The 17,013-nt window shown below is 40.2% G+C and overlaps 1 protein-coding gene across 4 annotated transcripts in view; it reads right to left on the bottom strand.

Moving 5' to 3' along the window:
- The window catches only part of LOC114458867 (ATP-binding cassette sub-family A member 2-like), a 65,845-nt gene that overhangs the window by 16,543 nt on the left and 32,289 nt on the right, over window positions 1–17,013 (bottom strand). For 2 of the 4 annotated variants that reach the window (XM_028441240.1, XM_028441243.1), the window contains 14 exons: window positions 13,962–14,174; window positions 13,442–13,638; window positions 13,127–13,300; window positions 12,309–12,517; window positions 10,412–10,532; window positions 10,056–10,319; window positions 9,273–9,494; window positions 7,773–7,875; window positions 4,832–5,145; window positions 3,952–4,165; window positions 1,348–1,453; window positions 1,165–1,276; window positions 1,031–1,091; window positions 122–296 (listed from right to left, as the gene is read on the bottom strand). In XM_028441240.1, coding sequence (XP_028297041.1) covers window positions 122–296; window positions 1,031–1,091; window positions 1,165–1,276; window positions 1,348–1,453; window positions 3,952–4,165; window positions 4,832–5,145; window positions 7,773–7,875; window positions 9,273–9,494; window positions 10,056–10,319; window positions 10,412–10,532; window positions 12,309–12,517; window positions 13,127–13,300; window positions 13,442–13,638; window positions 13,962–14,174 — 2,485 coding nt within the window. The remainder of the gene's footprint in view (window positions 1–121; window positions 297–1,030; window positions 1,092–1,164; window positions 1,277–1,347; window positions 1,454–3,951; window positions 4,166–4,831; window positions 5,146–7,772; window positions 7,876–9,272; window positions 9,495–10,055; window positions 10,320–10,411; window positions 10,533–12,308; window positions 12,518–13,126; window positions 13,301–13,441; window positions 13,639–13,961; window positions 14,175–17,013) is intronic. The other 2 variants (XM_028441241.1, XM_028441242.1) reach the window with 2 other exon arrangements.

Below are 17,013 nucleotides of genomic sequence, written 5' to 3'. Positions count from 1 at the left end.
TTAGGAAGCACCCCTGTGCATTTATGACAAGCCATCATGAGTTTTAGACACACCCATTGTTTGTAAGAACCCTCCCGCTTTAGTGTGTGTGTGCGTGTGCACGTATATAACCCGCCCTCACCATGTCCCATACGTAGTTGGACAGCCAGTAGATGACCGGGTCACAGCCGCTGACGAACTGCAGATGTTTGGCTTTGGTGGATTTCTCGGCCACCAGAAAAACCACAAAGCTGGCCGGGACAAAGGACATGGCCACAATGATGAAGATGGCGATCACCACATCTGTCCCCTGCAGGCTGGAGACACACAACCTGTTAAAATCTATAACAAAAAAGATACCTTTTCCTTTGTTTTTGTTAATTCCTGATAATGATTTGATGACCAGTTCCATGTGGTTGGATTAGCTTAGCATGCAGCAACCATTCAGCATTTTGGGTTAGTTTAGCACAAAGCAAACAGACCCAAAACTTTGGATTAGTTTAGCATATAGCAACCAGTCCCACGTGATTAAGTACGCTTAGCACGAAGCAACCAGTGCCACATGTTTGGGTTAGCTTAGCACTTAGCAACCATTCAGCATTTTGGGTTAACTTAGCACAAAGCACCCAGTCTCACATGCTTGGGTTAGCTTAGCACATAGCAATCTGGTCCACATGTTTGGGTTAACGTAGCAAGTAGCAACCAGTTCTACATGTTTGGGTTAGCTTAGCGCAAAGCAACCAGTCATACATGTTTGGGTTATTTTAGCATGTAGCACTAATCCCACATGTTTGGGTTAGCTTGGAATGTATCATCCAGTCCCACATGTTTGGGTTAGCCTAGCATGTCGCTGTGCTGGCTGAGCCAGGTCAAAGAGTAAGGGGCGGGGCTCTGTGTCAGGTCAACATATTGGTTGAAAGGGTTGATGGCACTGATTCACAGCTTTAGTTTCCAGTAGAGTTGTCCCACTGTATGATCAAAGTGTGAAAAGGACAACAAACACATGTGAGAACCTTAAAGTGTAAACCCATGGGGGGCGCTATGGTCTTACAGGTAGTCCAGAGAAAGGCTGGCACTGGTGCGGTTCATGGGATGGTTGGTCAGAGTAATTCCTGCAGAGAAACGTTACTTTAATGACATAAAAACACGATAGTTCATATCGGCTCAGATGTTCCTCGGCCTCACCGTAGGCAGCCGGGTTCCCTTTGGATGGCGGCAGGTTGGCGCGCAGGATGGCGTTGTTGAGGACGTTCAGGTACGTGGGCATGCTGTGATAGCCTTTGTTGTTGTACAGCACCTGAACACAAGGAGGCACTGCATCAGCGGAGCTGTTCTCACTGCACTGAGATCTGAGGGCGATGCTCTCACCTGAGCAGATCTACGCACTGCCATTTTACGCACCATGGGGGGGATCTGTCTCCCAAAGGATGCTGGGATGGATTTCTGGACATTCCCCACTGTCAGACCCCCGTATCTATAAAAACCAACAGATCGGGGAATTAGAAACACAACATTAACTGGGTTTCCATTACAGATTTTAGCAAAAATAAAAGCAATATTTCTAAAGTTTCCACAAAGTATAATTGCGCTTTGAATGTGTTTCCATTGAAGGTTGTTTTGGAGCCTCGTAATTCTGGTGAAATCTCATCCCGTGATACTTCTCTGCAGGAAGATGGATGCTCCAAACCTCCTTATAACACTCTGCATTCCTTTGTTGTTTCACGTCTAATGTGGCACTAAAAACTAACCTTTTAGCAATATTAGAGTTTTTTTTTTTTTTGTGTTTCTATTACCAGTTTTTATTGAACTATTTACGTTTTACGCATTTCCAAGGGTAATGGAAATGCAGCTACAGATTTCAGAAAATGTAAAAAAAAAAAAAGAATATTATGTTACATAACGTAGAATATTATGTTACACATTTTTTATAATAATATTTCTGCAATTATAAAATCAATCCAAACTTAGCTAATTAAGTTCATCATCCATTTTCAAAGCCGCTTGCTCTTTTCAATGTCACAGGGGTACAATTATGTAATGTTACGAAACAGACCAGTACGCAACATTTAAAAATAATGGAAATAATCATTTTTGCATTATCTGATCAGTTAACTAAATCTAATTGAAGGCAACAGAGATTTACATAAAGATTAAAGTTTATCTAAACTTTGTAAAGTTACTGATGAGGAGAGGTGAAAGTACTCACATTATTGTAATTGAGTTGCTTTAATGGGAAATTATTTTTTAGTACATTTCTAAATTAGTAACTGTACTTGTACATAAGTAAGTTTTAAAAGAAGTAAAGTAATTCATTCCATTTCTACACAGTAAATTATTATTTTGCATCACATCATAGCCGACCAACAAGATTAAACGTAATGCACGGTACCAAAACAGCATTGAATAGAAGTAGCTATTGCTGCTTATGTGGAGCAAAGTGAATCATGGACGGTATAGGAGACACTCAGGAGAAAACACCATGAGAGAGAGAGGATGATGATGATGTAAATCCCTGCCACCATCTTTCTGACATACAGTATTTGCATTTAAACAAAGCACAGGCGACAGTTTCATAATGCAATGTAAACTTTGACTACCCAAGCAAATGGATGTTGTCGCTTTCAGGACTTCTGCATCAATCTTGGGTAAACATGTAAAGGTAAGAAACATTCACTGCTAATGATTTGCAAAAAAAAGTATAGAGCTGCTCCCAGGATTATAACAGTGTGTTAAAATGAAACAATGAGTTACGTTTCTTAATTTACACAGAAAGTTTAAACAGAAACAGACACAATATTGTTTTACTCAGGCAACCAGACTCCATTAGAAAAACATTCAATTTGCCTGCAGAAAACGAACATTGGTCGTCAATTGCTGCCTCATCACGTCGTGAGCTAAAACATTATTTGAGAACTGTTTATTAATAGAAAAAAGAATTTTGACAAACCTTATATTTTATACAGATGCCTTTGTGGAAAATACATTAAATTCCTATTGTGAAGAATTTGGTCTCTTCCTTTTTAAGTTTATACATGAGATGTTTACTGTATGCAAGGAAACCGTGGTAAGAATTATTACCCCAAAAAAGTGGGGGTGAAAGTAATTAGTAACTTGTACTTTGAATACTATCTAATTGAGCTACTTTTTACTTTTACTTGAGTATTTTATGTATGACTTACTTATACTTGTACTTGAGTACAATTTCAATGAATTAACAGTACTTTTACTTGAGTAGGATATATCAGTACTATTTACACCTCTGCTGATCAGTGTGAACATTATGAGACATAGTCTTACCAACAGTGTTGGGAAGGTTACTTTAAAAATGTAATCCATTACAGATTACATGGCCAAAAATATAATTTGTAACATAATCCCTTACATTACTTAATCTGAGTAACGTAATCTAATTACTTGGATTACTTCCATATTAAATTAGATTTTTAAAGTGCCGTAAAGCAGCCATCATTGAGAAGAATAGAGGACTATAGTAAATATATCATCCTAGGTGCTGATGGTAACATCACACTTAACAGTAAAAACACAGTCATAATAATCATCTGTTTTAAATGTAATGTGTGACGACTACTTGTCTATTCAATAAACCACGTTACCACATCATGGAGGACTTAATATGTAAGGAAACATATCACAGTAGTCTAGCACTAACTGTAGACACGTGCAGAGCAGGATTACTATTGCAACAACACATCATCAGTAGGGTAAAACTAACCGGTCTCATGACACGTTGCCATGTTGAGAGTGAATAAACCCATGAAACAGAGAAGTAATGTTGTGTAATCCATTGATTTCAACAATGCACCTGTAATCTAATTACCAACTATTTAAACTGTAACTGTCATGGATTAAAGTTACTCATAAATTGGAATCTGATTACATAACGCCGTTATATGTGTTATATCTGTTACTCACTACCTACTCAGCAGACTCAGGTCCTGGGTTTTCTCTCACCTGTGCAACCGCAGTCGGTCCGAGGTGAACAGCAGGTATTCGGAGACGTTGCGTCCTGTCACGTCCACCAGGATGTCGCCCGTCACCACCTTCATCATCGGTGGATGACCTCCGACCCCAGCAGGGCAGGAGAAGCCCGTTCCCTGCATGGAGCACGTGCAGCGGACCGGCTCATGGATGGAGAGCGGGAGTAGTGTGGGGGAGGTGATGGGACCTGAGGGAGAACAGGTTAGCTTCAGTTTGTGCTTCATATTCTTCAAGATAAACTCAACACGTGGGTACAATTACATTTTTCAGTTACAATTACATTTTCAATTATCCATGTTCAATTACAATTGAATTACTATTACAGTGACCAGCATTTTTTCCAATTACAAATATTTTCATCCTCAGAAAGTCAATAACAATAACATTATGTTCTTCAATTACAATTCATCACAATTGCTGAGCCTGAAATAAATAACCTATTAAAAGTTAACCTTCCTCTTGTGTTAGCTTTCTGTTAGCATCTCTTATGATAACGGATCCTTAATCAGCTGTAAAATACACTGAAAAATATCTATCATTTAATTTCTTTCCTATCTATTGTTTACCTTGTTAGGCTTCTTAATCTGTGAAAATATAAGTTTTAATATTTTTTAAAATGGTAAAATGTGTGAAAGCTTGATATGACTCATATCTTAATAATTGTTAACTACATATGTGTAAACCTGTACATATAATTGCAGCATGGTTTCCCAAATTACAATTGACATTTTTTATAGAATTTTCACAACAAACACAAAGTCAAATATCGAAACTCAATTACAATTTAGTTACGATTACGACAGCAACAGATTTTTAAAATTACAATGACAATTATAATCCCACCATAACTCACTGAGGATGGTGGTCGGCGGCGCCGCGGTGTAAGTCCACAACCGCGGCTCGGGGTCCTCTGAGGGTGCAGGTGAAGGAGGCGGTGGGACGAAGTTGGACAGTGGGACGCCCTGCGTGAAGGAGTCCAGGCACATAGAGTCGAAGTAGCGAGCGGCCAGCATCTTAGAGTCATCGGCGCTGGGGTTGAGGGTCCGAGCCAGCTGGTCTAAGGTGCTGTTAAAGGGCGTTTTAAGGACGCAGGTCGCACCCACGCCTGAGGGCTGACGGAGCGTGTTGATGATCCTCTGAGGACTGGCATCAGGGGACAGTTTACTCCTGAGGGACGTACACACTCCACTTAGCGCGGGGTTGGGACACAAGCAGCCAATAATTGTCCAAATGATGGAAAACACATTGGCCCTCATTTATCAACCATTGGTACATTCAGATCTGAGCGTACGACACACCTCCATATAGCTCATCACTGGGGGCTGTACAGAGGAGACAGGATCTCATTCATGCTTATTTTAATTGTATACAGTTCCTTAAACTTTTACAAATGCGCTGAGGTATTTAATCAACAATGTGATGAATTATATGCGAAACTGGCTGAAGGCATGATAAACACAGACAAGGGACAACATTTAGTCATTTTTGAGGCTTTTTAAAGCATTTTGATTGTTAATTTCTTTTAATGTGACATTTATTGCCTAAAGTGTGCGGACTGAGGTCGATATAAATGTCATATTTCCGTGTGTGTCTCCAGGATCTCTGTTGTGAAATTTGTCCACAGCGCACACAGGGGGGCAGACGTCACCTGCTCAGTAGCTGATCCTCTTCCACAGAGCGTTTCAATGAGCTCCTTTAAGTCCAGTTTTCACACATTAAAAAGCAAATCTTTGTATTGCTCCATCTCAGATGTGAGGATGACGATTTTCATCTTGGAAATGTTTCTGTTCTTGTTTGACCTCAGTGGGCGGGGCCTCCGAATCAGCAGTGCGTAGCAATTAATGACGATCAAATTCAGCCGCTGCATTATTAACACCTGATCTTTTGTACGCTGGGATTGGTCAAATACCAATGTTTCATAAATCACACACTGGTCCTGTCGTACGACCAAATGTGAACTCACATTTGCACCCGTTTTCACACAAGGTTGATAAATGAGGGCCATTACGTTCCATTCTTAAATAAACTGAAGTGCTGGTTGTATATTGTCCACTGGGGGTCATACTGCTTTAGTAAGATAATTCAAATAAAGATACAAATACAAAATAAAATGAAAAAAATAATACAATAAATAATATAAATATCAAAATATATACAGAGGTTTTGCAGCTGACGTCACAGGTCATGTGATCTTTGCTTATCAGACATCTTAGACAGCACTTAGCTTGGACGATAACACCATGGTGTTTCACTGCTGTGCTGTTGGATGTACAAACAGGCCAGAGAAAGTCCCTGGCTTGTCCTTTTATCGTTTCCCAGCTGTCAGAAAGCGACGTGAACAATGGATTGTAGCTGTCAACCGGAAAGTTTTGAACTCAGTTCAGAGTGAGACTTTTGCTGCAGCGGCAGTTTGATTAAAATTTGATAAGTGTGTGTGTTCTCCAGCCGTACATTTACAGTATACAGCGCCGCTTTTACAGTTCAAATGATGAACTTACGGAGTTACTAAAGGATGTGTTCACTCAGAATGTAGGCTTATTACCTCCGCCAAGTGTGAAGCCAGAGCGGAAGGTTATGTTTTACCCTCCGTTTGTCCGTCTGCATTTATCAGTCTATTAGCAAGACAACTTGAAAAGTTATGAACGAATTTGGATGAAATTTTCAGGAAAATTGATAAATGGGACAAGGAACAGGTGATTACATTTTGGTGATGTTCTGTCTGCCAAAATAAAAAATAAAAAAAACATATATATATATATATATATATATATATATATATATATATATATACATATATAATTTATTTTTCCACCCACACTGTGGAACTTCTTGTTGATGATGTCATGGGTTCTCTCAGAGTCAACAGCTCGACAGGTAGTTAAGGTAACACAGCTCAATGTTGACAGATAGTCATGGTATGTGTTCAGCTCCGGTCACGGCTCAGGAGCTTTAGCTGAGCTTGAGCTGCTTGGCGGAGGTTTGCGCTCTCCGAGTGCTTTTCTAGTTCAAGAAGTTAAACGCTTTAATTTTGTGCCAGTAAATTGAGGAAATGTACAGCCTCCCTCTGCAGCGGTCTCACTATAGCGGGAGGGAGGGGCTGCTGCCTCGACTCGCAGGACATAGTCGTCGGAATCACGCAAGTCGGGCCGCTTAAAGGGAGTTCGCTTGAAGTCGTGTCATTTACGACACGACTTCGTAAAGTGACTAGATTACATTTTTGAATGTAATCTAGTCACTTCAGTCACGTTCGTTGTGAACGCACCTTTATCCTGGTAATTTCTGTACGTCTCACGACCAATGCGTGAGACTTGAGAGCTTTGAGTGTACAGTGTGCTAAAATTAGCAGCAGTACTTCAAATACCATTTTGCTTGAATTGTTCAATTAGGCATTTGGAGGTGGATCGAGTGTAATTTAAAAGTTTAAATCCTATTAAATGTGGCTTCATTTATAGATCATGATCACAGTCACACAACTGAAACTGTGGTCTACTGAAATGCTGATGCCGTCCAAGATGGAAGCATAAACAAAACCCACGTGTTATCAGTGACGTCAATGCAAAACCTCTATAAATAAAAATGTAAATAATTAAAAACAATAATGATAAGAAGAAGATTACAATAAATAAATAAATTGTAAATAATGAAAAACTAAAATAAAACCTTCTTCAACCTCAAGAAATGCATTTATTAATAATACCTAATTTTATGTTTTGCTAGCAGATGGATGTAGTGAATGTGACCACTGATACATGGATGGATAGATATAAACCTATATAGATGAGTAGGATGCGTGCCTGTACTGGGGTCGCTCCTCGTTGGCATAGGGGATGAAGTTCCCTCTGGGTTGGGTGTAGTTGTGATACTGAGACGGAGACAGAATCAGCGGAGGAAGGTCCCCTACAACACAAACCAACCAGCTAACACTCAGTCACCAGGCAACACGATCACCAGCTGGTTTCAAACACCAACGGTAACTCAGCAGCACACAGTGTGAGTCACAAACTGAGCTACTGCTAACTAGTCAGGTGTTTTTCATGCTAATGCACGTGTCAAACTGAAGGCCCAGGGGCCAAATCCGGCCCTCTAAAGCATAAAATTCGGCCCGTGGGAGAAAGTAAAAATGACAGAGAAAGTGATATAAGCACAGTTTTCCTGTGCTTATATTACATGACTGCAGGCATTTTTAATTTCAAACTAAAAAAAATTCTAAAATCCTGTCATTTCTCACAAAATTGCCAAAACTACACAAAAATTGTTACACATTTTATGAATTCCAAAGTGAAGATCCTGCAGGGACTGATATCTGTCACTGTTTTGGTGCTTTACAAATTTTATATATAATTTACAAGTGGAAGTGCAAACTAAGGCAGATAATTTTTTTAATGCTTCTTTTCTATGGAATCAGAACAGTATCATAATGAATGAACTCTTGCAGGGTTTTTCACAAATGCACATGCTTTGTTTCACAGTTGTATTTCAGATTCACAAATGCACGCGATCTGTTTCACAAATATTATCTTGAGGCACACTTGTAATATAAATCCACAAATAATGCAAATTGCTGAATGTGCATATACAAACCGCTTTTGTGCTGTGAAACCTCTGTGTATTTGTGAGAGAAATCTCTGCGGTGAATTCTGAGACTGCCCTGACGTCGCGGGTCCACAAACGTCACCATTGGCTGATAAAACTGATTGACAGATTCCTCAGCCAATCAGGTGTGTCTACTTTCATCCAATCATATGGCTACTTACATTTTCTACACACTTTTAAACCAATTACAGAGCTACTGATGTGTGTGCGCATACGCAGTGTTCAAACAAGAGTGTGGAGAAAATGTAAGAAGCCATATGATAGGCTGAAAGCAAACACACCTGATTGGCTGATGAATCTGTCAAGTGTGCCTCAAGATAATATTTGTGAAACAGATCGTGTACATTTGTGAATCTGAAATACAACTGTGAAACAAAGCTTGTGCATTTGTGAAAAACCCTGCAAGAGTTCATTCATAATGATACTGTTCTGATTCCATACTTTTCCAACCAAAATCTGTGGCCCACGTGAGATAAAACTGGTCCCTTAACTAAAATGAGTTTAAGACCTCTGCTAATGTTTGTCTTTTTGTTTGTTTTGTTGTGTATTTGCTTTAATTATGTTTAATTTTTGAATTATTTTGTGTTTTTGCTGCCATATTGGGTATTTTAGGACAGTATTGTGTGGCAGTGATTGGTGGTTGTCTAAAGCTGTGGAGCTAGGATAAAACTGTAACAGTGATGGTGCAGAGAATCCCTCACCAATCTCTGGGACTGACAAGGCCACAGTCATGGCCACGCAGACGAAGAACGCCGGCAGCAGGATCTGCGAGAACAGGCCTTTGGTGTTCCTCTTAGCGCAGTGGAAACGTTTGACGATGAGTCCGTAGAACTGCGCTAGCTTCAGCCGCCAGCCGTCCAGCTGGAAGCTGCCCCGCCCCTCCAGCACGTCGGGCTCCGGGGCCGAGGATGTCCCTGTGTCTCCTGGACAGAACAGAGACAGTGTGAGTTACATGGAGCTTAAAGACATAAGATATGAAATATGAACGTTAAGGAAGGGCTGGGGTCAATTCTAATTATTGATTGCATAATTGATAATTAATTACAATGATGGTATAATTATAATTATTACTGTTATTGAAAACATCTGTTGCTAAATTAAATATAATTGAGTTCAGATAATTGACTTTGTAATTGTAATTGACATGGAAATTCTATAAAAACTACAATTTAATTAAACCCAATTCTATGGCTTACATACTGTATATGTAGTTAATCATTAAAATATGTTTCAAACCAATGTGTTGTCATCAAGCTCTGCAGAAGCATGATAACAAGCCATTCATTTGATTCAGGTGTAGGAGCAGGACACATCTAAAAGTCTGAGGAATCCAGTCCTCGAGGACTGGACTTCGGCACCCCTGCTTTATGGGCTTATTTATTCAACGCTCAGTAATTGTGATTAACTGTAATTGAACTTTAATTTTAATGCAATTGACCCCAGCCCTGCATTCAGGCTCCGGGGTTGAATCGTGGCTCTCTCACCCCTCAGACTGGCAGAGTCCGACTCTTGTCCAGAGTCTAACATGGGACAGTAGTCTCCATAAAAGTCAGCGTACAGTCCTCCTTCGTCTCCTCTCACTGAGCCCACAGAGGAGGACGAGGACCTGAGGGAGGATCGGCTGTGGCTCAGCCTTGAGTTTGTTACTAGATTACTAAGCTCCACCTCTGGTTTCTGGGTCTCCACCGATGGCACAACTGAGCTCCCCGAACCCACGGAGGAGCTGCTGCCCGGAGAGGCCTTCACGTCTGAGCAGAGAGGAGAGATTAACCCTGACACTGAGTAACTGGTCCTCAGGAGTATTTGTACGCCATTACATCCACGTCTCTGTTGGTCTCACCAACATCGCTGTCCTCCAACGACTGATCCTCCTCAGACACTTTGAGGAAAACTTCCTCCAGTGTTGTGTCCATCACCCCAAAACTGGTCAGAGCCAGACTGTCCAAGCTACGCCCCAAAGCCTGAGAAAGACAGGTTTGTTACTGTTCCGCCCCCTAGTCAGCATTCTGTGTGTGTGCACTGAATAAATGGAATGACCTGACCGCATTGTCATCAAACCACTGAAACATCCTGAAACAGTTCATCCTTCTCCTGTGTCTGTAGGAGGAAGTTGCGGAACGTTGGTTACCTTGTACCAGCTGCTGTTAGGGATCTACTGTTAATCATGTTATCTTGTGACTGATTTTGACAAAATTTATGACAAATGTTGGTAAACTGTAAATAGGGCCCTATAAAATCCACGTTCACGGATGCGCAGACGGAATCACGGAATCGACCAATAAAAACGATTAAAAATTGGCATGAAACGCCGTCACCATGGGGCAAAGAACGTTTTTTATGGGGAAATATTTCTGGGGACCGCTTATTAGGTGCACCGCCCTCCCTCCTCTTGTCCTGGCTGCATTAAACTCATCTTAAACAACCACAAACACTGTCTAAAAAGCAACACAAATCATCACTGACTGCTAACTACAGAACCTCCAGTGCACGTTAACTTCGCTGTGCCTGTGAAGCGCCGCCCGTGTTTGTGTAGCGCAGCGGTGCCCTGTGAGAACGTGATCAGCTTTAATCATCTTAACCTGCTCAGTGTTCGAACTATTATGCCTGGCTAACTAAGAATAACTCAGTCTGTCCTTTAGTTCTTTTTATTCCAAATTTTTGTCCGTGTCTCTCGTAGGTACAAATTCACAGTAAGCTAGCTACCTCAAGTGCAACCGTTTCAGTGGGAACTTCCGGTTTACAAAATAAAAGTCAGTTGGAGCAACGTTATTAGAATGTTACATTCTAACAACACCTCATCAGAGCTACAGTAAAATGCATGTTGAAATAATGAATTAATAAAAAATTAACTAATGAAAACAATCAATGCTTATACTTAATTGATTTTTTTTTTAAACATTTAACTAACGAAAAATGTAATTTTTTTTTTTTTTTTTTAGAGTGTGCATGGCTTAGATTAGCCAGAACATTGTTTTGTTGTTTTCCTAAAAAAGATGTTTTGTATTCTTTTGTTTTTTAACTTCAGTGTATTGCATGGTGTTACTTTCGTCCTGACTATGGGGGATAAAAGTAACAAAGTGCAACATTTAGTCAACGTCAAATTCCACATTACAAAGAAGATAGGATAATTTAAATTAGGTTAATTTTAACTAAGTTGATCAGAACTTAATCAATAAACCTGATCAGATTCAGTAAATCATTGATCCTTGAGTGGAAATCAGGTGACATTAATGCTGTTCTCATACATCTTTATATGACATATGAATAATTAAAAAGGAGTGGTCAGAATAATCCATGTCACTACAACTTATATATATATATACACACTTCTTCCACTATCTACCTTTTAATTGTATGTACTTTATTTTTGACATACATTTTTGTTTAATTATAAGTTTTTTTTCTTTATTAATATTTATTTGTTTCCTCACAGGAGTTAAAAACTAATATTTTCTTTAAAAAATGATAAATAATTCTAAAAAACGGAATTTAAAAAATTAAAATGGAAAAAATGGAATTTGGAAAAAAATAAAACGGATTTTATAGGGCCCTATGTAAAAGAATGCAGAATTTGCTTTTTTGTGTGTTGTGATGGACGAGTTGTTCAGATTTTTGTAAAACATAAATGACAGCAGTTACCAGTTATAATAATAACCATCACCATCTGAAGTGATACACTAATGGGTAAAAGGCTGTTTGTATAAGTGATGAAAATCTGAAAATGTAGATGTTCTCACCTGAAATAGGCGCTCAAAGCAGCCTTTCCTCACAGCCTCTGAGGGAAGAATGTAGGACAGCTCCGTGTTGGAGTCAGACACCAGCAGGCACGACGACACGAACTGTCGGATGAAGCGAGTGACACGAGGCTCGGAGCAGGGAGACGGCGAGCTGGGAGAGGAGGACTGACCTGGGAGCACCAGATCAGGAAGGTCAGGAGTCTCACACCCTAAGGGAACATCAACCAACAAACCAACCACTAATCAACCAACCAACAAACCAAAGTCCCAACCAACCAACCACAACTCAACATGCCAACCGATCAACCAACCAACCATCCAACCAACTAATATACCAACAATGAATCAATACACCAACCAACCACGAATCAACCAATATATATTATCCAACCAAAAGACCAACTAAGCACGAATAAACCAACCAACCAACCACGAATCATCCAATATACCAACCAACCAACCACAAATCAACACACCAACCAATCTACCAACCAACCTACCGACCACTAACAAATCTACAAACCCACCAATCAACCAACTAACCAACCTAAACCTACCAACCACAAATCAACCAATATACAAAACAAACAAACAACCACAAATTATCCAACATACCAACCAACCAATCAAGAATCATCCAATTTACCAACTAACCAACCAACAAAGAATCAACCAACCAACCAACCAACCAACCATCATCCAATATACCAACCAACAAAGAATAAACCAATCAAACAACCAACTAACCTACCTACCAACCAACCACAACTCAACCAATCAACCAATCACCCACAACCTTCTACTGGGATGTTCCCCACCTCGGCCATCACTCTGCTTCTTCACCAGTGTCAGCTTGTATCCGTCTCCATAGGTGCTCTTCAGGAACAGCGGCGATCCGCAGCACTTCAGCTTCCCGTGAGAGATGATGGCGATGCGATCTCCCAGCAGGTCGGCTTCGTCCATGTGGTGAGTGGACAGCAGGATCGTCCGACCTGCAGCAACACACCAGCAAACAACTACAACTACCTGCTTCTCAAAGCAGGTAAAAGATATTCACCAAAAAACAACATCAATGAACGTAAACAGAAACAGACTGACCTGAGGGGGCAGAGTCAGGTCTAACTGTCACTCACCCTGTTTGTATTTGAGGATCAGGTCCCAGATGGCACGGCGGGCATACGGGTCGACACCTGCCGTCGGCTCATCCAGGATTACGGCCCTCGAGCCGCCCACAAAGGCAATGGCCACCGACAGCTTCCTCTTCATCCCTCCGGACAGAGTCTGCACTAAACTGTGACGCTTGTTAGAGAGTTCAAGGTCAACGATCATCCTGAGGACACGCAGAGACACCATGAGAGAAGGTTGTTAGATTGAGAAGATACATACGATAAGACCTGTTTAGGTAAGATATGATAACATACAACATACAGACACCATATGACACACTATGGTGAAATACAACAATGTAAGGCTTGGTATGATAGGATGCAATAGGACACGATCAAAGGCAGTACAATAGGATATGATACAACTATTTTTTGTATTTGTCTCATTTGTTTTCGAATACTTTTGTGTTTTTGTTGTCATTTTGTGTGTACTTTAGGCTGACGTGCTGCATGTGCATTGTCAAAGCTTTGACATTCAGGGACTCACTTGTCCATCTCCTTGCATATCTCGTCCTCGGCCATGCCTTTGAGCCTGGAGTAGAACCAGAGGTGCTCCTCCACACTCAGCCGGTCAAACAGCACATTGTGCTGAGGACACATTCCCAGGTTCTGTCGGATCCGCTCCATTTCCGTGCGAATATCATGACCGTAGATGGTGGCTGAGCCCGAGGTGGGAGGGAACAAGCCAGTGAGGATAGACCTACGGAGATACAGGGAGGTAAATTATTGATCCACAGCTGTTACAGTTCTCCATGAGTCCGTCTGCGTCATTAAAATGAAAACGTCAAATTCTTCAGCTGGAGTTGTTGGAGACACTCCAGCTCTGAAGGAGGCCTGGCTGATAACAAGATTGATAAGGTATAAAAGAGAAGATAAGATACAATATGACAATGTACGATACAACAAAATACAATATAATGCGGTAGATTCAGGAAGGTAAGATCTACGGCAACACTCAATATGATAAGATATGATACAACAAGATACGATACAACATCCAATACAACACAGTAGACACGACAAGGTACGACATGACAAGATACGATACAACACGGTAGATACAACAGGACACAAATCTGCAAAATATAACACGGCAAGACTCAATATGACAAAATATGATACTAGATACAATATGACAAGGTATGATACAACGAGATATGATACAACATGGTAGATACGACAAGATACATAACAACAAGATAAGATACAACACAATAGATATGAGAGGATATGATACGGCAAAATACATAATGGCAAGAAAACACACAGTAGATACGACAAGGTGCGATACGACAAGATGCGTAACGATCAAGATACAATACAAAACAGTAGATACGACAGGATACGTAACGACTAGATACAATACAACACGGTAGATACGACAGGATACGTAACGACTACATACAAGTGTTGTGTGACTACTTAGAAAAAGTAAACTGCTGGATGAGTGAAAACTCCCTTCAACTAAACCATGATAAAATGGAGGTGATTGTCTTTAGTAACAAGGAAAAGAGGACTGCTGTCAGCGACTATCTTGAGTCTCGATTTTTAAAAGTTAAAGACCAAGTCAAAAACCTTGGTGTTCTGATTGACTCAGATCTGACATTCAGCAATCAGATCAAATCTATCACAAAAACAGCTTCTACCACCTAAAGAACATCTCCAGAGTGAAAGGTTTAATGACTCAGAAAGATCAGGAAAAACTAGTCCATGCTTTTATCGCCAGCAGACTGAATTATTGTAATGGTCTTCTGACAGGAATCCCCCAAAAGAGCATCAAACATCTACAGCTGGTTCAGAACGATGCAGCTCGGGTCTTAACAAGAACAAAGAGGTCACAGCACATTATTCCAGTTTAAAAGTATTTACACTGGCTCCCAGTCAGCCTCAGAATAGACTTTAAAGTTCTGCTGCTGGTGTATAAATCTGTGAATGGGTTTGTCCAAAATACATGTTAGTCAGGTATGAACCCAGCAGGTCTCTCAGATCTATGGACACAGGTCAGATAGTGGAGCCCAGAGTTCATAGCAAATATGGTGACGCTGCGTTTAGTTGTAATGCTGCAAAGAAGTGGAACAAACTGCCAGCAGAGCTGAAGTCAGCATCACATGTGAACATTTTTAAATCAAAGTTAAAGGCACTCTTTTTTCACTACTGCATATGATTGAGAGAGAGATTTTTGGTCATGTTGTTGTTGATGTAATGTTTGTTGATGATTTGAAATGTTTTTGCTGATGATTTGAAATGTTTTTGCTGCTGATTATAAATGTTCTTGCTGCTGATTTTAATGTTTTTGTTGATTTTTAAGCTGATGAATGTTTTCTGTTTCCCTTTTTTAAACATGTAAAGTACATTGAGTTGCCTTGTGTATGAAATGCGCTCTACAAATAAATTTGCCTTGCCTTGCCTAGATACAACAGGATACAACATGGTAGATACAACAGGATACGCAACGACAAGATACAATACAACACGGTAGACACGACAGGATATGCAACAACAAGATACGATACAACACGGTAGATGACAGAATAAGTAACAACAACATATGAAAAAACACGAGACAGGATACAACATGGCAAAATACAACACTGCAAGATACAATATAACGTGATAGATACGGGAAAGTATGATACGGCAAGACTCAATATGACAAGATATGATACAACAAGATACGATACAAGATACAATACAACACAGTGGATACGACCAGGTACGATACAACAGGATACGTAACAACAACATACAATACAAAACAATAGATACGACATGATATGGCATACTACGTCACAACAAGATACGACAAGATACAACACAGTAGATACGACAATGTACAATTCAACAAAATATGTTACGACAAGGTACAATACAAGATCTGCTATGGCGAGATGGGATTAGGCAAGATATGATACAAAGAGATTTCATACGACAAGAGACGATAAAGCTTGACACAACAAATCATGAAAAGATAAGGGGCGGATTCACTAAGATCTGAAATAAAGGGTGGTGAACCAGTTGCGTCCCTAAATCCTTTGGTGACGCAGTTTCCTCAACCTGCTGCTGGCAATTCACTAAGATTGCAGCAACGATTAGCCCGCATGCAGAAGTGGTGGAGACCACCCTAAAAAAAAAATTATCGTTTTGCTCGTTCAATGTGGAGACGTGCGCACACAAGCACACAATGACTTTTGAGTAAGTTAAATTGGAGGCAGATGGACTTCTCCGTCTGCTGCACAAACATTTAATAATATTTTTTCCCCTAATTTAATGTGGCTGCTCCATTAGGTCCTGTAACTTAGCTCTGATCAATCCATGAAAATTAGGCAGATTTGGATAGAAACCCTCCAATTGATCTGCAACTGATCCGAGTTAATACAGCAACACAGTCTGTCAATCAGTCTGCACCATTTGAAGATGTTCTACTGATCATCATCCAGTGCAGATCTGAGCCACACTGTCATATGTAAACATATGTGCCATCATGCGTAAATTATGCATCTGATCAGCTGATGCATTTGTGTCCCCCTCAGCCTCCGTTA

This window comes from Gouania willdenowi, unplaced genomic scaffold (assembly GCF_900634775.1).
Source record: "Gouania willdenowi unplaced genomic scaffold, fGouWil2.1 scaffold_1_arrow_ctg1, whole genome shotgun sequence".
NCBI classification, from domain to species: Eukaryota; Metazoa; Chordata; class Actinopteri; order Blenniiformes; family Gobiesocidae; genus Gouania; species Gouania willdenowi.
Note: the sequence above shows the minus strand (reverse complement) of the source record. Positions and strands in the feature narration are given on the sequence as shown.